The 22,727-nt window shown below is 38.5% G+C and overlaps 1 protein-coding gene across 2 annotated transcripts in view; it reads left to right on the top strand.

Annotated features, from left to right (window-relative positions):
- Nucleotides 1–22,727, top strand: part of sipa1l3 (signal-induced proliferation-associated 1 like 3) — a 75,367-nt gene that overhangs the window by 23,910 nt on the left and 28,730 nt on the right. Inside the window, exons 1-3 of one of the 2 annotated variants that reach the window (XM_026230982.1) lie at nt 10,085–10,219; nt 11,021–11,110; nt 19,113–20,702. In XM_026230982.1, coding sequence (XP_026086767.1) covers nt 19,340–20,702 — 1,363 coding nt within the window. In that variant the 5' untranslated portion in view covers nt 10,085–10,219; nt 11,021–11,110; nt 19,113–19,339. Of the gene's footprint in view, nt 1–10,084; nt 10,220–11,020; nt 11,111–19,112; nt 20,703–22,727 lie in introns of those variants that run through there. The other variant, XM_026230981.1, reaches the window with a different exon arrangement.

The following is a 22,727-nucleotide window of genomic DNA, read 5'->3' as shown; positions in this document are numbered from 1 at the left end:
TGATAAAATGGCTAAAAGAGCAGTTATATTGGGTTGGATTTGTGCCTGTGTGTGTTTAATGGCGTGAATAAAAAGAAGAGGAAGATTAACCAGGGATATAGTATTCCTGTAGTAGTCTGGACTATTTTAGTTCTTTAGTACTTAGACTGTTCAGCAATAGCCTAAATATGCAGATATAGTCAGAATAAGATAAATATGTACATATAAAGTGAAATACATTACTCTAGTCTTCAGTGTAAAATGATCCTTCAATGTTGAAAACAGTTGCGCTGCTTCATATTTTTGTGGAAACCGTAATCAATGATACTTTGCTCAATAGGAAGTTCAAAAAACAGCATTGTTTGAAATAGAGATTTTGAAACATGATAAGTGTCTTTACTGTCAATTTGCATTCTTGCCAAATAAAAGTACACTTTTTTTTATTTTTATAAAATTTTACTGACCCCAAACATTTGAAAAGTCTAGTTGAAACAGATTATGCAGTTATGCATGTTTTTTATTATTGCATGCATAATAATAAAAACTGTATTATGCCACATTGATATCCTCACTGTCACAAGACCTCATCACTTTGGATTCATCAAGATAGAAATAAATTAAAAAAAAAATGTGTTTTTAATCCAATTTTATGTAAAACGGCAGACTATTGGAAGTCTGGTCAAACAAAATGAGTTAAGGATGATGTTGAAAATCATTCATGAGCAATGTTACTTCTGGTTCATTTTTAACTCTGGAAATGTCAAGTGCATTGCATTGTGGGGTTTTGTATTCCATGCAGTGTGCTGTATACCGCACATTTTGGCAAATATAGGTCATGTGGGTATTCTGGTTGAAACTTTGCATGCTGTGCACAGTATCCTTACTAGATGCTGCAGTAAATAGTGTGAAGAAGAGTAGGATGATATTCTGAACACTGTTTTCTCTTATTCTGTTCTTCAGATGTTGGCCTCTTCTACAGGCAAACATCCTCCAAATTGGGAAAAGTGAAGAAAATAACATTTCTGAACTTGTACATTTTGAGTGAGTTAGTCATTCTCTTTCCACCTAAATATTTTGAGACATTCTTAATTATTTTCCTCTGCGGTGTTGTCTCTCTCTTGACTCACGGTGGCTTTTAGCTGGGTCTCAAAACACAAGCTGATCCTAAAAAGCCACACAACTGACAATAAGGGCCTGAAAACTAGAAATGTAATGATTCACTTGTGTAAGAGAAGAGCATCAGATTTCTCACTTAGTGCAGGTTTTCCTCAACATGCTTTATCTTTTATCTCCAGCTGTCTAAATAATAACATGTTTTTGACATCTTTTGATTTTAAAGAATAATTGTTCTACCCTTAGATCTTGATTCCTTGTTTACTGAGGCGTGACTGACCTTTGTCTGGAGCAGTTTTTTTTTTTTAGTCATGGCAGATTCCTTTGCAATGTTTTTAGCCAACTGATGTAGTTGTTTTCTTTTGAACTTTTCTGTTATGAGTGTTGAGGAAAATCAAATGTTAGAGCTGAATGTGTGCTTGGAAACAATCACAAACAAGACACAGACTCCCTTGGGTCCTGAACTGGGAACAGAATGAAATTCCCTCTTCTAGTTAACATGGATCACAAAGCCCTTCTCTCTCTCTCTCTCTCTCTCTCTCTCTCTCTCTCTCTCTCTCTCTCTCTCTCATCTCATTGTTAGAGTGTGTGACTCAGAGAAAGGCGTTGTTTCATTTGGAATAGAGTGACCGTATTATCTCTATCACTGGATCCATCGTTCTCAGTGCTGGCTTCTGCTTTATCTGGTTCTCATGACAGCTCTGAAAAGGCCTTTCCCACAAAGAGCCACTCTTAAGATCTCTACAACAGAGAAAGTGATCTGGGGCATCTTTGGAGACTGATCTGCTGGTGAAAGCACAAGAGCTCTATAGACTTGCACATTTTCATACATGCAGATGCGCTTGAGTTCTCTCGCATTTTCTCTATTCACAAATGCAGCGCTTCATAGTTCTTTGTTTGAAAAGAGGGAGAAGCGCAGACAGAATAGGAACTGTGTCAGAGACTCTTTTGTTTTCGACTACAGTAACCCTCCTCCTCTTCTCTAATTCCTCATGACCCATGCTGTTGTGTGCTTGGTGATGTTGGTTTGTTGGGGTTAGAGAAAGTTCAGTTCATGAGTTTGGACCACATACTAGCTTTGTCTGATCGAGAAAATTAGCATGGAAATGATCATATACACTTAACACATGAGTGTCTTTGCCTTTTATACGTAATGCATGTGTGTCAAGTGGCATCACTCAACATGTTTCAATGCAAATCTTTTTGCAAAAGGAGCTGACACCAGAAGTATTTGGAAAATCTAGGTGGACAAATACAAATATGAGAGACCAGAGACCTTTTGTGCTCATGTAAATGAGTTATTGTTCAATCAGCTCTATTGCATTCCTTCCGATCATAGCAGCCTAATTCATGAGTTACTAGATTAAGTTATTAATCTCAGTTTATCTGAAAGCGTTTCCTCTGAGGGTTAGGTACATCTGTGTTTGTTTATAAAAACAAGAACCATATGATGTGCAGTTAAGCTCCAGAAACAAACATCTGTGTCAATCACGTAGAAGTTTTAATACCAAACAAAGCAAAAACTGCCAATATTATTCTGCCAATAGTTTACCAAAATTTGTTCGTAAATGGCTAGTTATTAGTGTTATTAATAGTACTTATTCAATATAATTGTTTTATTATTATTAAAATAATATTAAAGCTGCAGTAGGTAACTTTTGTAAAAATATATTTTTTACATATTTGTTAAACCTGTCATTATGTCCTGACAGTAGAATATGAAAATCAATCTCCTCTGGCTCCTGTTGCCATTTGCAGAAATACATCCGCTCCCGGTAAAAAACAACCAATCAGAGCTGCGGTCCGTAACTTTGTTTGTGTTCAAAATGTAGAAAAATGAACATAATAAGCGAGTACACCATGAATCCATTTTCCAAACCGTGTTTTTAGCTTGTCCTGAATCACTAGGGTGCACCTATAACAAGTGTTTATATTCGGACTATTTTAGATTGCTTCTGGGGTACCGCGGCGGAGTAACCCAGTACCTTTGTGATTCTTCATAGACATAAACAGAGAGAAGTAGTTCCGGCTACAATGTTCTTCCGCAAGACGCAAGCAGTTCTGTTTATTAACCGCTAGAGCGTCAAAAGTTCCCTACTGCAGCTTTAACTGATTGTTATTGTTATTGTTACTGATATTATTATTAAGTAGTGTTTATATTATTAATAATAATAATGTAGAATCAAGTGTTTTTCTGCAAAGTAATGTTTAACCTAAATAAGATAACTGTTGTCTGTTTATGAATATTGTTCATAAACAGCACAATTTGACTTTTTTCGTGTTATTATTAGTTAATATTAAAAAAATTTACTATGATAATTGTTATTAATAACAACAACAATACATTATGATAATAAAAAAATATAATATCTAATAAATAAAAAATGTCTGCCATGTGATAGTTGAGATAATTGAGAAAAGGAATTTTAATCTTTGATTGACCCGATGTTAATCCGAAGTGAGTGTCTATCCTAGGGTAGGGTTTTAATTTTTTTTTTTTTTTAGCTAAAACTGGAAGGGGAGCTTTAGCATTCCCTCATGAATGTTCACTCTAGCCTGGCCTGTAAAGCCTCATCTGTGCCCTATCGGATGTTGTTTGTCCTCGTCACTAGGTCCATCGGTTCTTGTTAGGCTGTCTGCAGTGTGCTACAGTTACTGGTTATGTCTTCAGCCCCTCATGGCACAGCTCTCATCATACACATTCATTATGTGATGACACACTTGATCAAAGGGCAGGATGAATTGTCCCCCAAATGACCCTCCATGGACCCCTGTGCTGTGTCTCACCTAGCTAAATGTTAGTCACAGCATGTCCCTTCAGGGATCAGCTGAGGATCTGTGTTAAACTAGATGCATGTCTGGATCTGGTTAATTCATTAATTGATCCAGTTAATTAATTTCACAAATGAGCACAACTTTTATGAATTTCTCCTGATCTCACAATAGACTTCTAGTTATCAGTTTGAATCATTCGAATGAAGTGTTCAGTAAATGAACAAAACAAACTGTATTTTTTGTGGTTTCAATTTCTCATTTGAAGTTTAAATGCATTAATGAGGGTTTGAACTGTTTGTACACTTGAGGTGGACAGCATTCAAAAACAGTATCGTCTAGGAATACTGAATAGTACCTAGTGTTGACAGCTCAGTAATTGGAAACAAGTGAATATCCAGTACTTCCTGTGACCCGTATTTTACACAGTAGTTATGTGTGCCAACTAGAGAGCAGAATGTTGTGTGTGTGTGCAGTCGTGTATGTTTACCCTCTCGGGAGAGGGACGTAGCTCTAGCAGCTGTGGGGATGTAATTCAGTCCTGTATGCTGTCATCATTATCAGGACTCCTGGGGTTGTTGGCATAGTCATAGAAGTTTGCCAACAGAGAGAATGAGAGAAGGGACTTAGTTTTGTGTATTATATTCTATTAAAAATATTTTGTATAATATCAAATAATGTCAAATAATAGAGATAAGGGGAATGGAAAGAACAAGGGAAAGTTTGTAAGGAAATAAAAGTGTGGGGGATGTGTAGAATTCTAGAGGAGATGAGTGGTGTTCTCTGGCTTGAGAAGGGTTGGAGGCAGACAGCTGGAGGAAGTGGCCTGAATCCCTGCATTCCTGCTTTGGGTCAAACATGAGACTGAGAGACTCTGCCAGATCCCCGGTTCCTGGAGGATCGCTTTAAACAAAAGGTCTGTTTCTGAAAGCATGTGTACATTGCTTTTTAAAACACCGTGGAGTTGATGCACATCATACTTGGATCATTCAAAGAATGTCAGTATGTGCGAATCAAAACGCTTGATAATCTCACTTTATATCGTTATAGTATAGTGGCCTCACTTAAGTGACATGTTTGGAGTCAGTAAAATGAAATCATGTATATATTTAGCAAGGATGCATTAAATTGATCCAAAGAGACTATTAAAATGTGAAAATCTTTTAACAAAACAGATTTTTAATTACCGTATTTTCCGGACTATAAGTTGCGCTTTTTTTCATAGTTTGGCTGGTACTGCGACTTATAGTCAGGTGCGACTTATTTATCAAAATTAATTTGACATGAACCGAGAGAAATACCCTCTCGCGGCTGTAGACGGTAATGTTTTCTCTTGGTTCTTGGTTCTAAATAAATGCGACTTATAGTCCAGTGCGACTTATATATGTTTTTTTCCTCATCGTGACGTATTTTTGGACTGATGCGACTTATAGTCAGGTGCGACTTATAGTCCGAAAAATACGGTAAAATAAAAAATTAGCACTAGCAGACATTAGTAGATTATGTTCATAGTTAATGTCATTAATTACTACTGTGGAATGTGCTGATCCACTAAAAAATGGAGCCAATGTAAATATAAAATGTATATATATAATGTATACTGCTGTAAATATTTGCATTGGCAGTTGGAAAATCCGTAGTGTCTACTTAATTTACTAATATTGAAGGGCACCATGATGGGGTCACTGGGTCATTGTTTGTCCTTTTTAGTTCATAAGCTACCAAAAATGAAACCTTTAAGTTGTATGCCTTATATTATCACAAAGAAGCTGTTTTAATGGCTTCCTAAGCCTTCGCTTTGACTGTGACCCCTTGTTGAGCATAAGTCTGGAGGAAAAAAAGGAAACTGCCAGGAATTATTATTAGCGTCTCTCTTCACTTAGACTTGGTTGACATCTCCCACTGTTGCATAATTTCTAGAATTTCTTAGAACTGAAGGATAGTGATTAGTCATCAGGCGTAATAGATGGAAATTACCTCTTTGGCAGCTCTCCTACTGATTGTCATTGAGAGATCTTTTTAAAGCAGTCGATGTGTGTGCGACGGCTGGTCTGTGCTCTGAGTTGGGCTTTTATGTAATCTCCGATTTCTCAAGGGCTTTCGACTGCACTGCATTTTAAGAAGCGCCATCAACACGTGAATCGAAACGCTGTTTACCCCAACACGAGAAGTGAGTGAGATATGTACAGCTCTTACAGTGAGATCAGACGGGCGAGAATGAATGTGCATGCCAACATCAGATGAGGCCTCACATGACTGCCGTGATGGAGACACAGTAGTGTGTGTTTCTGAGTGTTTACAGTATGATTCCAGCAGCGGTGTGGGCTTTATCGTGGCTCTGTGAATTTAGGATTGGGGTGTAAGAGATGAGATCATGCTGAGAGATTGATTCTCAGAAAACCATGAATAGCTTTTTGTTGTCTCTGTGAGTTTGAAGTGATGCGCTTATTCTAAAATCATATATGAAATGAGATCTTGACTCGGCGGCATGTAAAGGCTGTTGTTATGTGTATGTTGTTGCAGTTGTTGCCATACTGAGACTCCGAGGGAGTCTGAAGCCCTTCCATATGAAAGATGCATTACTGTGCCCCTCTTCTCGTTCAACAGTCACTTTTTTAATATACATTTTGTCCAGTGACGCATTGAATTTTAGTAAAAGAAAATATAGACTGAATTTTTTGTCCTAACATTCTGGTTCCGGTCGGAGTAGATTGGAGGGCCAAAACCACTGACTAAAACAATGTTTAATTAGTGCTTCTCACATCTGTTTTGGCCACTCGATGTGGAAAAGCTACAATCTGTAAACACCAAAAAAGAATGCTTAAGTAGCTATATGTAAAAAAATAACTTGAGAACATGAAACAAACCCGAACAGCAAACTGATTTCAGTTTCCCATTTACCCAACATAATAGGGGTATAACAGTACAGTGGAGAACAAAAAATAGAGAACAACCTAAAATGTCCTTATTTCTAGGCAACCGTTTACTTCTGTTTGAAGTTATCAAGAGTAGAAGGGCAGGTTTTTAAGCAAATTGCATAAATGAATTGTGTGTTATGAAGCACAGTATAAAAACTTAAATATTTTAAAAAGAACTCTGATCAAAATTAGAGAACACTAACAGATACCTCTGGTGTTTACGGATAATTACTAGTGTTAATCTGCCACCTGGTGCTAATTTCCTTTAATTATATGACAAACCCTATTTAACTAGGAGCATTCCTCCAATTTTCACTGAGATTGCAAGATGAACAAAGTTATGGCTAAGAAACCCATTACAGTTACTGAACTGTGGAGGATACTGGAGGAAGAATCCACCAAGATCACGCCAGCACAGTGTGAGAAACACAGGAGCCTCTACACTTCCTCATTTCTGCAACCCTCCAACATTTTAGTTGTAATCTTCTTTGGTGCTACAGTGGTTAATGTTCTCTCATTTTGATCACTGTGTTTTCAATTAAGTAAAAGTTTTTGATGAAATGCCTTTGTTATTTTGTCAATGTTAGTAGAAGAGTGGTATACCTACAACTAAAATTCCTTCAAATTTTGAGAGACGAAGATTAACTATTTCAGAAAAAATCTGTTATTTATAGATTGTTCTCAAATGTTTAACCCCAGTGTATATAAAAGGTCAAACTTTTAGGCCTCTGTTTCTAAATTTGTTTTAATACATTAAAAAGAAAATAAATTAATTAATAAAATACAATATTTAAAAATGTAATTATCTATAGTCAGGTATAGAGGGTAAGCATAACTAATTCTGTATTTTATCTAAGCAGAATTTAACACTAAGTAAATTTAACATTTTAATGAACAGTACTTGTTGTTAACTGTTTATCACGTCTTAGAGGTAATAATTAAAAACTTATTAAAATAACTAATTTACTGCAGTTTCAGTAAAAAAAAATCATTTTGGTGCATCACTAATTTTGTCCTTCTGCTCAGGTTTCTTTTCCCTGCCTCTCATAATATTGCAGGAAGAGCGAAAGGCATGGCCTACCAACCCTTTGTGGTGCTTCCTTTGAATGTCAACCTATGTTTGCACACAAGCACTGTCTTTTCTGTCACTGTTTTAAAGGATGCATTGAAAGAAGTGAGGTCCCCTCAGCCCTCTGCAGTCTTCCCAAACGCAGCATTTCAAATTTTCATTTAGCAGCCGATCTACTCGGCTCTACTGTAAGCTCACTGCTATTTGTCCAAATTGATGGAAAAATCTCTCTATCATTTACATGCATCCCTCTGCCTCGTTCTCTGTTCCAGCGAAGGCTGTCAGCGGGCCCTCTATTCTGTTACAGTTGCGTCTCAATGTCAGGATGTTGTGTTTCCACTGTCATCCTTCCAACAGTTGTAATTCTCAGCTGTTGAATTTGAAGTAATACTGGGAAACTGTCCTCAAAAGCCTCGCAGAGTGATTTTAATGTTTTTAGGGCAGCAACCCAGAAAAAATCTGACAGTAGAACTAATTAAGAGGAGAACAGTTGAGCCGAGGAGACATTACATCATGCAGATAGTGCTTGGAGGCAGATAGGGCTCTGTTTGAGAGAATAACTCCTTGAGAGGATCTGCTGTATGTGCATTTAGAGTCTCACTCATTTACAGAAACCTTCGGAAGTTATAGAGACTGAAATAGTCACACTAATAGCAACTTTTTACTATATTCATGCGGCTCAGATGGAATAATCCTCCTCATCTCAAACTTTGAAGTTTCTTGCAGCGGCAGCGCCTGCAGTGTCTTCCCAGCTGCTGTCCCACTAATGATATATGTAAAACAGGAATTTTTAATCTGTTATGAGGAATTTTAATATGACTATTTTGCATATTTTATTTATTTTGATATGTGCGTATATATATTGGCTATTTAGCTTTTTGTTTAGCCTCAGGCTGTTTGCAGTTACACACTTTTTTTTTCCAATGCATTGTGTTCTGTCCCAGTCCAACACCAAAATGAGTCTCATGTAAAGACATTCATACGGTCAGATGAACCTAAACCCTAATTATACAGGACTTCCGCAGGTCCAGTTAGTTGACTATTCGTAGAAGGAAACCACCAACCAATTGTTTTTAAAAACGTAGTTTTGTATAGTGTTGTCACGGTACCAAAATTTGTGAAACCAGTGAAAATCCACGGTTCTCGGTACCAATTTCAGGTCCAAAGCAAAACACAAAAATATGTTTAAAATATGCTAATAAAAAAAAACACACACACACTTTTTATCACTAAAAATGAAACCAATGCCATTCTTTATACTTATTTACAATTGTGTTAAAAGTTTTTCTACAAGTAATATAATTGTGAAAAACTATAAAAAGTTTCACCCAAATTTAATGTCTTTTAATTAATTAAATTTAAACATTTTATTTTTGCGAGGTAAAGGGGATTTGCTATTAAAATTAAAACATGGGAGAAATATTGTGTGATTTATTTCTTTAAAAAAAAGTTAACTGTAGTAGCAGTATCACATACATTCTACTAAATAATAGTAATATTTCTAGCACAATGCCTTTATGTAAAATTTAACTTTTATTTTGAAGGGTTGCCGTGAATAGCTTTAAATTGACACTGGTTTTTCTCAAATGAAATGGTAAAATGCTTGTGAAGTGACTCAGAACAGTTCTGGTGATGTTGTTTATGTATTTATGTCCTCATTGAGACGGCAGATGCTGAAATTACTGCAAGCGTCACGCGCTTCAGTCTGTGTAGTAAACAAACCCGCAAGTCTCTGCCATTCATTCATTCATGCAGGATTCATATTTCAACCAACTTTTGCATCCTAACATTTACAGAAACTGGTCCAAATGGAGATTTGTTTTGATAAATTTTTGCTAACTTTGACAAATTCCGTGACTTTTCATATTAAAATATAAGTTTCATTTTCATGACTGGATTTTGAGATTCCTTCCTGCTTCGCGGAAATCATAGCGCTGTAAACATCAAGAACCAGGTTGACCGGGTCCTCGGTACCACTGGTACTTAAAGAAACCTGGTACCGTGACATCTTCATTTTTTTTGTACCGACTTGGTACCGAAGTACCGGGTTTTTTGACAACACTAGTTTTGTACGTCCTTACATGGCATAAACAAGCATGCATATTTTTCCTGTAGGGCCTGTTCACTGAATGCTGTCTGTGTTTGTAACCTCAAAATACCCTTTCTCTGCCCACTGCCTTGGTGTGCTGTATTTTGATTCTTGGCAGGCCTAATTGGATGAAGTGGAGCATGCTGTAATGTGTTGTCATGGTGAAGCAGCGCTGGACTGTAATGTGATTTGCTGTAGTGGCAATCAGGACTGTAAATTCTCACCGATGGAATCGGGAGCGCGTCAGACACCCAGTGTGAACTAAACGATCCAGAGCAGGTACACAGCGTTGCCAGCCGATATCCGCTGGCATACACTTCACCTCCACACAAACAGTCGGGAGAGGAACTAGAGCTGAACTGATCAGTATTGATGGGCGGGAATCTGTCGGGCCATAATGTTTGCACCCGCAGGAAATGTTTGTGTGCCGGAGTGTGTTTCTTTCTGTCTCTTCTGAATACCATTGTGTGTGTGTGTGTGTGTGTGTGTGTGTATAACAGGTCAGGAACACACACATGCTTTCTATCTTCCCCTCCAAATCAGCATGCGTCTATGCAGGCGACGTCTGTGTGCAATAGATAAACCCGAAATTCATGAGCTGTGAATCAGGCTTAGGCTGCCTTTGATGTCCCTTACTACGAGGAGACATTGTAAAGCCTTCCGTATTTGTGTGTGTGTGTGTGTGTGTGTGTGAAGAGCGAGCTGTATTAGTAGTAAGTAATGCAAGAGCAGCAGCTGTCAGGTCGTACCCATCAGCTTTGCTTTGACTCTATTGTCTGAGGAGACGGTGGGTAGATGCCTGCGGCTGGCAGTGCCACACGTGCCTCATCTGCTGTTATTTCACACATGGCTGTTGGATCGCAACTCATGCACTGTATTTCATAATATCAGGCTCATTATTTTGACATGTGCCATTTTATTTTCTTTAACTGCTGTGTTTCTCTTTCTGAAGCTCAAAAAGGCTTGCTGACACACATGTGTAACACACAATGATAGCTCGTATTGTTACTTTGGTGAGCGGCAGTTTCTATTGCAGCAGGTAGTAACAATGTTAACATCTCGCTCTTCTTTCTTTGACAGATCACTCCGTCTTCTGGCAGCTTGGTGACGCCCACAAAAGGAACGGACTGACTGTAACTCATGGCTTACTTATTGCTGGGACTTTCTCTGGTAAAATATTAACTCACGTATGACTTAAAGCTAGGAATTCACCGTATTGCATTAGACTCTAAATTGCCTCATCTTAATGTCTGTGTTTTAACTTAGTGAGCTCCCTACTCAGATGCCATTATTGAGCAGTTTGATGTGTATGATTAAACATGATTCATTTCAGACTCCAAATATATCTCGTGGGAATGTTTGAGCATCATAGGCATGCTGGAACATTATATTTGTTGACCCTAAAAGCTTACCTAGGCAACAATTTTGATGCTGAATCGTAGACAAGTTGAAACATTCAAGCTGACATGTTCAGATTCAAGTTCAAAACCTAGTAACATTATTCTAGTAAGTTTACTGCCTAGATAGCATTTCTGAGTAGGGCTGTGCGATATGGACAAAAAAAAATATTGCGTAGCTTGTCAGTGATCTACGGCTCTGTGCAGGTGATGGGGATTTAGCGGTAATCACGGAACCAGATTTACTGACTAGCTGCGCATGATAATATTGTTAGATATATCGCCCAGCCCTAGGATTTCCTTTGCTCTTACGCGCGTGTCTCTCCTCTCTCTAAAACTGTGTCCTGTGCACTTACAACTCTCTCTATGCTCATGCGCTAGATATTAATTATTTTCGCTGTGGGAGGTCATGGCCATGGAAAATCGTGCTATAAAGCAATTTAGAAATTGTGCACGCTCAAATCGTGATTTTATGACAATTTCGATTAATCACACTTCCTATTTCTGAGCGTCCTTGGCATGTTGGAATGTTCACTAAAACATGTTTGATACAACATGTTCGATTTTACACTGAAAATTAGTCACTGAGGTGACTACTTAGTGAATTTTTTTACATTGTCAGTGAATTGTTCAATTGTTCAGCAAAACATGTTTGATTCAGATTTGGGATGTTCACTTTGAAATGTTTGATTCAATATTTTTGATTTGACAGTTGAGACCTGGTGAGCTAGATGACATGAGCTAGAGAGCTGACGATCTAGACAGCATTTTTGGAGCATCATGAGGCAAATTATAATGTTCAGTTAAACATGATTTATTTGACCCCTACTTCTTTAATGTTTTTTTTGAGTACCATAGACATGTTGGAACGATATAGCCTGCATGTTTATTTCAGTGTGTTTGGCTTCAAAATATAGCGACTTCAATAACCAGAGGCCATTTTTGAGCATCATAGACATTTTTGAACATTTGATCTGACATGTTTGTATGCTGACTACATAGCTAGGCAACATATTTTAACATAATATACATTATCTATGTATTATCAACCTTGTAACACTGGCATGTTAGAATTATTCAGTTCAACATACAGGTGCATCTCAATAAATCAGAATGTTGTGGAAAAGTTTAAGTAATTCAACTCAAAATGTGAAACTCGTGTATTAAATAAATTCAATGCGCACAGACTGAAGTAGTTTAAGTCTTTGAGTCTCTCACGCCCCACCTTGGAGATCTTCAGCCTGCAGCCTCATCTTGTTTCGATAATTGATTTGTTCGTCTGGTGTGTGGGCTGACCTTTTTTTTCTCTGCCGTGATGTGTGTTTGTGTGGAAAAACATTCATTAATCTTAGGTATTCCAATATTTAATAACAGATTGTTAAATTCGAAAGTTTCAGCTGTGTTATTCAATGAGGTAACATGAACTAAGACTTTTTTTAACAAAGATTAATAATTTCTGTAGCAAATGTAGCTTTTTGCTATTGTGAATGTTAATGGTGAACTAAAGAGATTTTATTGTAAAGTGATACCGATTGGTCTTTATAGTTCTTTTGCACTTTAATCTATGTCAAACTTTTAACTTTATTTTTCTGTATTGCTTTATTGTGTTTAAATGTTCAGTTATTTTTGTTATAAGAAAAAAGTTGTTTAACCTTTTATATAATGTATTATGAATACTTTTTAAAACTAAATTTCAAAACCGTGATAATGTGTATATTGTGATAAAAGCATTAGCAATTAACTGCAACAGGAAAATTTGATACCGGCATATTCCTAGTGTTGTGTGATAATGGCACATCTCTCAATGAAATGAACAATGCGTGACTATGCTGTGTATACTGCTGTGTTTAGGAGCCCTGAGGGCAAACTGGTGTTTCAAGTTTTTTTTGTCCTTAAGCGGAATTCACTTCCTCCTCCTCTCATTTGTTCTTGTTCAGCTTCTGGATTCTTCTGAAAAACCAGAGATTCTGGTTTCCTGGCCAATCAAGTTTGTATACTGCCAGCTTGACGTAAACTTGATCAGGTGTTTTAAATGGCTTACAAGGTCATGTGGGTATTGCTTGGATAGTTGAATAAATGGGTCAGTATTTAATTCTATCGCCATCAGGTACAATGTGGATAGTTGCCACCTTTATTTATAAAGCTACTAGGGCTGTTTTTTTATCTAATTAATTGCATGATGTGGTGATTAATTAATCTAATTAATCGCACATCACATTTTGAGAAATCCCTCTGAAAAGATCATTTAAAGTCATTGTTGTGCAAAGCATCAAACAGAGATTATAAAAAATAGGTTCAGCAAGAAATATTTTGTTTGATAAAATTTATTACATATATTCTTTTGGACCAACTGAGTAAATGGTGGCAGATTTGTCATTTTTGGTTGGGTGAACTATAACTTTAATAATTTATTTTCTTAATTTTAGTACTATTACTATGAAAATATTAAATTATTTCTTTAATGAAATGATACTCTAAATAATAAAAAACTTTATTCATTCATTTGATTTGTTCAAATGGCTGATTCATTCAGGAGTGAAGGAAATGGTTCTTTATGAATGGTTCATTGAATCATTTGCTTGTTCAATTTGAAGCGTCATCACCATCAGACCGATCGGTGTGTGACATCCAAGAACCACAAGAGCTTTAGAGAGCAGATGACTCCTTGTGGTTTTGCATCGCTCTCACGGTACTTTGATGTCAAACACTGATCGGTCTATGCTGCACCACTTTAAATCCAACTCGACTATGGCCAATGGTTCAACGTGCCAAATGTTTCAACAAAATTCGTTCAAAACATGGATTAAGAAATGAAATGCCGCTGTGGGTTGCTCGGGGATGAACAGTTCTGATTTGCCTTTATATTTTGGTTGGCAAAATTTAGCAAAACAGACAACACTGTGTCCAAAATAACACAATATTAACTTCTTAATGAACTGTTGTATAAGATGAGTATCACATTTGCACTCGTATGATATTGCACTTAGCCTACTACTCGTGTGATATTTCTAAACTATGTGATGTAAATATGAGACACAATTTCAAACGGGCTTATTTGCCCATATCTTGAATTTTAGGGACATTTTCTAGGCTCCATAACACAGTAAGTTGTGCCAGTTGGGCAAGTGCATTAAATGCATTAATAATTTTTAATGCTTTATTTTTATCCATAATTAATTAATCTATTTAATGCGTTAAATTACCAGTCCTAAAAAAATACTAATCCTGATTGTTTTGGCCATGTGCTTAGACACTCAGATTACTCATGTTCTCTTGCTTTGACTGTCATATTCACAAACCTGAACACCTGTGCACTATTTGATCACAAGCCAGCCAGATGGCATACATGGGCATTTCCTAGTAACCCGCTGGCCTCCTGAGATCACTATTTTCTGCTGTTTGTATGACAGAATCGGCTACTATTACAGATGGGTCAGGGCCTTTGTTGGATTTGTTACTCTAAAAATGTCATTTATAATGTTATTACTGAAAACTTATATATATATAATAGTAATTAGTTACACTGCTAGTTACTGCAAAAAATTATATTATTACTGTACCTAGTTACTGCCCAAAACTGGTCAGGGCATCCAACTAGTTGGTTCATGACATTGACGTTAATATCATAGACAGGGCTCCAACTGTGACTAAAACGATCGCATTTGCGACCAAAAATATGAAATTGCAAATAAAGTTTTTGTTGAGATTGCCACTGGCAACTATGCCTATGTATTTACATTTCATAACTTCAAATTTGCATGTAATGCCTTTTTTCCTGATTGTTTTGCGATCATATCATTTGCTATGCTGGCGTATTAATCTGAGACGTTGCATATCAAAAATTTAGTGGAAAAAAGAGTTTCAAACAGTCCTCATCAGGTTATCTACAAGATGGATTAAAATGCTGATAAAGTCAAGAAAAAAGATGAGACATAAACACAACAGTATGATTGAAATGTAAAAAAAAAAAAGATGACCCCTTTAATATGAATAATTAGATATTACATATAATTTGTTAGTGAAACTAAGAGTTGCATGTTTTATTGACGCAAATGAGTAGTGGTGATATTTATTTTGTACAACATTTGCCACTGCTTTTTAGCACTTGATTAGAAGCTCCACAAAATTAAATTGTGTCATCTCTTAAAGAGACTACTGAACAGATCTTTCTGGCGTGTTCACACCTCAGGAACCGGGAATTAATTGAGTTCTAAGAATGCATTTTGGGTGGAACTAAATGAACTTCTACTTTAGAGGATTGTCTAACAAAGCACAATAGGAACTACAATTGAAAATTTAAGTGCAATTGACAAAACAACACCCATATAACACAGAACAGTATTAAAAGTGGTACAAGACATAAATATACAGAAAGATAATGTTAACGCCATTTATTTGTCAGATCTACATCTACATTCCATCTTCGTTATCACGAATCCCATTACACACAACAAAACACAGCTCCGATCACAGCACCCTCATTTCTTGCCATTGCTGAATGCCATTATTATATGATGTCATTGCCGGCCAGCTTGTGTCTCTTCAGAGTTCCTACTGGCAGTGTGAATGCAACCAGGAAAATGGTCGTGGTAGGAGAACATTTACTGTAGTTCTTGGTGAAAGTCCCTAATGTTTGATTCAACACATTCAGTTGGATTTTGAATGTTCAGTTTAAAGGGTTTGATTCAATATGTTCGGTTTGGTTTGACACTCAATGATAACTTTGATAACCCACTGGCTAGTCTAATATTGTAAACATGCAGAATGTGTATCTGTTTGTTCTTCTAACTTCCACCATGTGGCGCATGCACACACAACCTTTCCATAATCTATCATTCAGATTTACATATGTTCTCTCTGCTTTATTGATTTGCTTTCACTCACACCATGGATTTTATGCACCTTTGACCTTCACTGCTTATCTTCGTGAATTAAAGGATCATGACCAGCCCCTGACTGCACACATGAAGCAAATGCAGGTCAAATACACAGCCTCATGAAACAGTAACATCCTTCCTGTCTTCACTATGTCCCTCAGGTTTCATTCCCTATGTTACAAGCTTTCTTCTGTCCTTCACACCCAGTCAAATAAACCCTAACAGGGCAGATCAAACATGCGTCCCCTGTCCTCCACTGCACGTCTATTCTTTTTGAACACTGGCCAGCTGCTATAGCCAGGGGGTACATGTCTGACACCCCAAAAACAATGTGACACCAAATCGATGGAGGAAGCGAGCTGTGTTGTGATTGACAGATGCTGTCCTGGCAGTCCACGATAGGTATACGCTGAGTCACTGGGTTTTTATGTGTGAGAGGAGTGAGTGTGAGTTAAAACCCCAGGGCACACAAACCATCCAGACCCTGTCTTTCGGAGAGACCCAAGTTAGTTGAGGCATTATGGTGTCTTCACATCAACCCGGATTAACTCCATTAAGATTATAGAATTGAAATCACTACTGGTTAAATGTAATCATGTGTGTGTGTGTGTGTGTGTGGTCTCAGTTTGAAGTAGCAGAATCGGAGCTAATTACCATGTGAGCAATTAAAAACAGTTTGAAGTCTTTCATATCTGGCACTTGGTGTCGGCTTGCTTCCCAGGAGTGTGTTAGTTGAAAGTCTGCATACTCACACTTATTCACACATTTCATTATTGCTTTTCCCAGTTCAGGGATGTGGCATCAGCCAAACGTTGGGGGAGGTTTCCGCACAGACTCGCCTTGAAGTTCTTGTACATTCATTTGAAACAAAAAGCCACCTTCAGTGCAGCTCTGTGGCCGCGCTCCACAGTGCATTTGAACTCACTGACTGTTGCCAATAGCATAGCTGAGAGCAAACACTGTGAATGACTGCATGCACTGTTTGTAATGAAACTGTGTTTGTAGTTCTAAATGCGATTGTTTTGAAGTAAGATACATTTAATGAATTAGCAATGTATCATTGTAATTTAATAGCAAAGAGATAAACATATAATGTACACTACAGATCTGAAGCGTTGTTGCAGTTATAACTGACAAAATCGTTGAAATCTATTGGAATCAATGAAACATCATTTTCAGTACATTTGAAGAACGATATTTATATGTGGCACATGTAGTGCGTTCCAAATCAGTCAATGAGGTTGTGTAATAGTTGGTATGATGCCTTAGGTGGCAGCTGCCTATGCTGGCAGTAGACATTCATGTCTTAAACTGAGACAGACCTTGAAATGAAGAGTATAGCTTTGCGTATTTTGACCGGTACTTGGATTTCTAAACAATGGCATTGAAAGGAACCCTCTTGATGTACGGACAGACATATAATACGTTGCCATTACTGTACTTCACAAATAAAGAGACAATCTATGGATGTGTAATCTAATATTTGGATGGATAAAGTGTGACTGAGAGAGAGAGATGGGGAGAGACAATAAAAAGGGAGATAACGTAAAGTTACACGGAGGAACAGGCGATGCTGAGTGGCTTTTTCATTGAGTCAGCGAAGCCTGATTCAATCTGACTTTCATATTAAAGCGAGTCACTGGGATTCAGAATCCCTCTTGCTCTCCTGCCCGGATTCCTTCACCACAAAGCCTGTCAGATTTCCCCTCTTCCAGCTCCTCTGTTTGCTCGGCTCCTGCCCCTGCCGAGTATCTTGTCTTTTTGAGTTTGTCTTGTCCTTTGACTTTCTGTCAGTTTTGTTTTGTCTTTTGTTCACAGCAAGGGATGAAGCATGTGGAGAGACCCAGGAACTCGAGGGGCTTTTCTCTCTGTCACAAAGTTTGAGTGTCTCGTTTAAAATCTAGAGTTTATTGCAATCCTATGCTTCACCATTCTCCGTTAAGCCTGTAAAACAGTCTGCCTCATTATACACTCAGCAGCTCCCGTCAGTAATCCAGCACCGAGTCCTTATGTAACCTTTTGTATGCAGCTGAATGTGGGCAGAATCTTAATCTTACATTCTAAGTCAGCTATCTCTCAGATAATTGGATGCTTTACCTTGTTGACCCAACGTCTCCATCTGTCATACTTGTCAGGGTTTTCATGGCTGCTAAATCAGTCAGCACCTTTCAGAGAAGCAAGGTGTGCGGTGATGTACTGTAGGTGTTAACTTAATATTTACTTTGCTAGTTAACACCTTTCAGATTTTGGGTTTGCTCCTTTACATCCACAAATCAAGATTACACTGAGTGACTATTAGGCAACGATATTGAAGGGCCAACTGCTAGGTAGCATGTTCAACTAGATTTTATAATTATTTGCTTAGAGGTTTTGGTAAATGCTTCTGTTGATTGTATATTTACACAGTTCATCTTTATATACCATCAGTATAGACACTGAGGAGAGGAGAAATTAATTTGTGGTGCTTAGAAAAGTAATATTTCTGGCTTTAATACAGAATATCTGCCAGGAAGAGGAATCGAGATTAGCCTCAAAAGAGTATGAGGAATCCACATCTGAAATCTTCTCACCTCACTTCCTCTCTTTCCTACCAGTCTGTTTTTTTCTTCTCTGTTTTCCATCCTAGTCCTCCTTTCTTATTTTAGTTTCAGTCATCTTTTTTCTGCATTTTCCTCTCAAAACTGCTATTCCCTTGAGCAAAATAGCATCACAATATTAGAAAAAAGGTTTACGAGTGGTAGTGATTCCAAAGTGCTCAGAGTAAGTCGTAGGTAAGGAAAGCAAAACGATCCCAAACTCAAAAATCACAAAAGAATGTTTTTCAATTGTTGTATACAAGTAACCGGGTGAAATGAATCATACCAAATGTCTCTTTGTTTTGTTTTTTGCCTTTTGCAGGTCTATGATTTAAGTGGCCTTTGAGCTTCCAGGTTGGTCCAGAAGGATTAGGAAAGGTGAGTCCTTTCCTACCAAAAAAAAAATGGGAGGAAGAAGCAACAGCATTGTGGAGCTTGTCCATCTCTCCTTCCTCTAACTGAACACCAGCAATCTTGATCCAGGATGCCCTCTACCCTGCGACCCGTGCCCTCATTTTTGGCCCTGAGACTACAGTGGGCTCCATAAACATGTATAGAGACACAGGGATGTGTGCCACCCCTCTCTCTCAACCTCTTCCTCCACCCCACCTCCGTCTACCCCTCCATAATGGCCACTCTTCCATGGGCGATCCAGCCCTGTCCCGTGTCTCCGTGCCTAAAATGGGAGTTCGGGCTCGGATTGCAGAGTGGCCTCCTCGCAGGGCACTTTCACGAGAATCGCTCCTTGAAAATGGCCAGGGCAGTCATCCGGATGACCTCAACAGTGAGGATGGGCTTACACATGGAAATGTGACCAGGTTACCACAGGGAGGTACAAGAGACAGTGACTTCCTTGAATCAAGTCAAACGAGGGCTCCAGGCACACCACCGACCTTTCGGACCTCTGGATTTGCTCTACTCCGACAGCGCTCCAACAGTGAGATTACATTAAGTGAGCAAGATGAAACAGAGGTCGAAGGCCGAATGTTCCGGGAATATGGCAGTACATCTTCCATCAATGTACAGGCTGTTTCTGATCAAAGCTTCTTTGACATGCTCAACCAGTTCCAAAAGGAGCGACCAGACCAACGTAGCACAGCCCCCGCCAAGCTTGAAGAGCTGCTTGGTGCTTCTTTAGAAGGACCCCCTTCACACGCCTTCTTGTCGACACCACGGCCCGATGACCGCCCAGAAAATCGTGTACGCAAAAAGAGTGGTGGCACGGAGTCGTCTCTTGGCACCTCCTCCTTATTCCGCAAACTCCGCAGCTCCAGCCGGGGAGAAACAGAGACTCCAAGAGGTGACTCGGATGACACACGACTCCCCGAAACATTGTCTTCCAAACCCTGGGTATGTGTGCGGAGTTTTGCCCACTTTGACGCTCAGAGCGTTCTGTTTGATTTGCACGATGCGGCAGCTCGTCGGAGTTACGCTGCCCAGCGGCGGAACACAGCCACCGGAGCTTCAGCTGCTTCTACAGCTGCTGTTTCTTTGGCAGTTTCTAGAGCTATTGCTCTGGGGGGAGTGGAGCCCAGCTTCTCCAGCACTGATGACCTCAGTGTCAGGGACCTATCGGAAGGATCAACCCCAGGACTGGAACATTCAGAGCAGGGTGGTTCTGCTAGCATTAACCCCAACTCTCAGCAACAGCTGTTGCTGTGCTGCCCGCACTTCATCAATGAGACCGGAAGCTACAGGGAACGTAATGTCAGCTTCCTGAGCTCATGGGCCGAGCGAGGAGAGGCTGGCATTGTGGAGCCCCTGCTTCGTCCACGTTGCAGTAATGCCAGTGTGTCCAAACTTGAAGTGCCACCAGAGGTTCAAGCCACCAGGTTGGAGAGACTGCAGCAACACTGCATCGAGCACGTTGACCTGGGTGCCAGATACTACCATGAGCACTTCTATGGGAAAGGTAGGACATTTCTGATTTATATGTAGATAAAGGAAACTGTTTGTCAGTAATTTGTTTTGGGCAGGTCAACTACATACATCAGAATATGCAATGCATCAGCATATCATAATTGGATTGTTTGCAGGATCAATTTCAATCTCCCTTGCGTGGTTTACCTCATTTATGTTCAATGCAGCACCTCATTGAGGGGTTTATGTATGAACCTGCCCCACCCTCAATTATCCTCCTGTATTTAATGGTTTCCCTTCACTTAGGCTCATTACAGGACAGGTCTTTGGGATTTACACTCTTAGAAAAATTCTGTAGACCCAGGCTCTACCTGCAGTCCATCCTTTGGAAGAGATTATCAAAGCACGCCAAAATTATCAGTGCTTCTCACTATAAGCCAACAGAAGCACAAAATGGAGCTGAAGCTACTTTCCTGCCACACATCTGCCTCCCAAATGTTAATCTCGCTAAAGGTTTTGCTTTCAAAAACCCTACAATGTCTAAAAATAGCATGTTCGTCACCTCTTAGCCACATTAGATAAATCCTTGCAGACGAGAGGTTATCTGAATGCTCTAATTAGTTGTCTGTGTTTATTAAGTAGAGTTTGTGAGATAAAGGTTACCATTCCAGATGTAATCTCCGTCATCTAGAAGTGGGTTTTCGGTGACCATGCTGCAAATCAGAAAGGGCATGCAGACTGGTTTTTATATTTTTAGATCTTAACTTACAACATAAGCTAAGCAACAGTGTAAAATGCAACCATCTTAGCACGGGTATTTTGGTGCACATAAAAATGTCCCATATAAAAGTTCTTGAAGGTGAAGTGTGAAGGTGAAAATCAACCTATGATTGGCTTACTTCCAACTTACTTTCTTGTAAGATAGGAAAAGAGAAAGTATTTTACTTTTTAAAATTACACTTTTCACCTTTAAGCCATGCTTTTCATCATGGTCTGTTTTTCTCATTTGAGTGTTAAATGTTTAAGTTAATGAGGAAGGATTCCAGGCCACCAAGGTATTTTTCCTTGTGGCGCCAATTAATTGTCGTTATCGGTTTTCTTCATTTTCCAGTGTAGCAGCACCTTGTTTTAGATAGTGAAATGCCTCTGCTTTGTCAGTGAGCCACTGAAGCAGTGTGCATGGATGTGTGTTGGGGTGCCAGCCATACAGCGGTTCTGACTTGGCATTCCTCGGTCAGGAAGGGCAACACTCTGCGTAGTATCAAAATCTTTGCTGCGTTATTAAAAAGCCCGTATCTGCATGCTCCCGAGACTTATAATTCTCTCAACTCAAGTTTCCTGAGCTTTCAGTATCCTCACAAAATAACCGAACTCATATCCTGTGCTAAGGAAAACTGGATGACAGATTAAGGAAACATCAGTCCAAATGGCAACAGGAAATTAAGACTGGGAAATTTTAAGATATCCCAATCACTTGCTTATTCTAATGTAGTATTTTTGCACCCTGCTATAATCAGATCATATAATAGTAAATCATATAATCAAATATAGGAAAACAGATTAGCTGAGATGTGTTGTTTTTCATGCAAAAAATAAAATAAACATAGTGCAACATGCAGTCACTTTCGTGGATGAATCACATGATTACTGTGGTCCTTTTTTAAATTGTAGTCAAATCAGACCAAAATGGCCACAGGAGACAACCACCTGGATTGTGAACTTGAATCACTTCCTCTGTTAGACACCGATTACTCTTTCATGTATAAACCACATGCCATGTTCAGCTTCTCAGCTTTTTTTCAGCATTACTGTGTAATGGTTATCTTTTGAAAGCAATGATAAAGTCCCAAACCAAAAAGATTATTTAAACTTCAAATATCTGACTCTGTATATCATTTATGAATGTGTTGACATAAACCGTAAATTCACAACCCATTTTAGAGTTCTGTTGTTAATCCATTTTTTCAATTAAGAACGTGTTCTTAAAAAATAGTATAGTTATTGTTTAGCAAGATTCACGAATTCAGGTCTTAGAGGTCTATATCCTCCGCTGCCAAAAGCTGTAGGAGACACAGGA

The sequence above is a fragment of the Carassius auratus genome, chromosome 43, assembly GCF_003368295.1.
Source record: "Carassius auratus strain Wakin chromosome 43, ASM336829v1, whole genome shotgun sequence".
NCBI lineage: Eukaryota > Metazoa > Chordata > Actinopteri > Cypriniformes > Cyprinidae > Carassius > Carassius auratus.
Note: the sequence above shows the minus strand (reverse complement) of the source record. Positions and strands in the feature narration are given on the sequence as shown.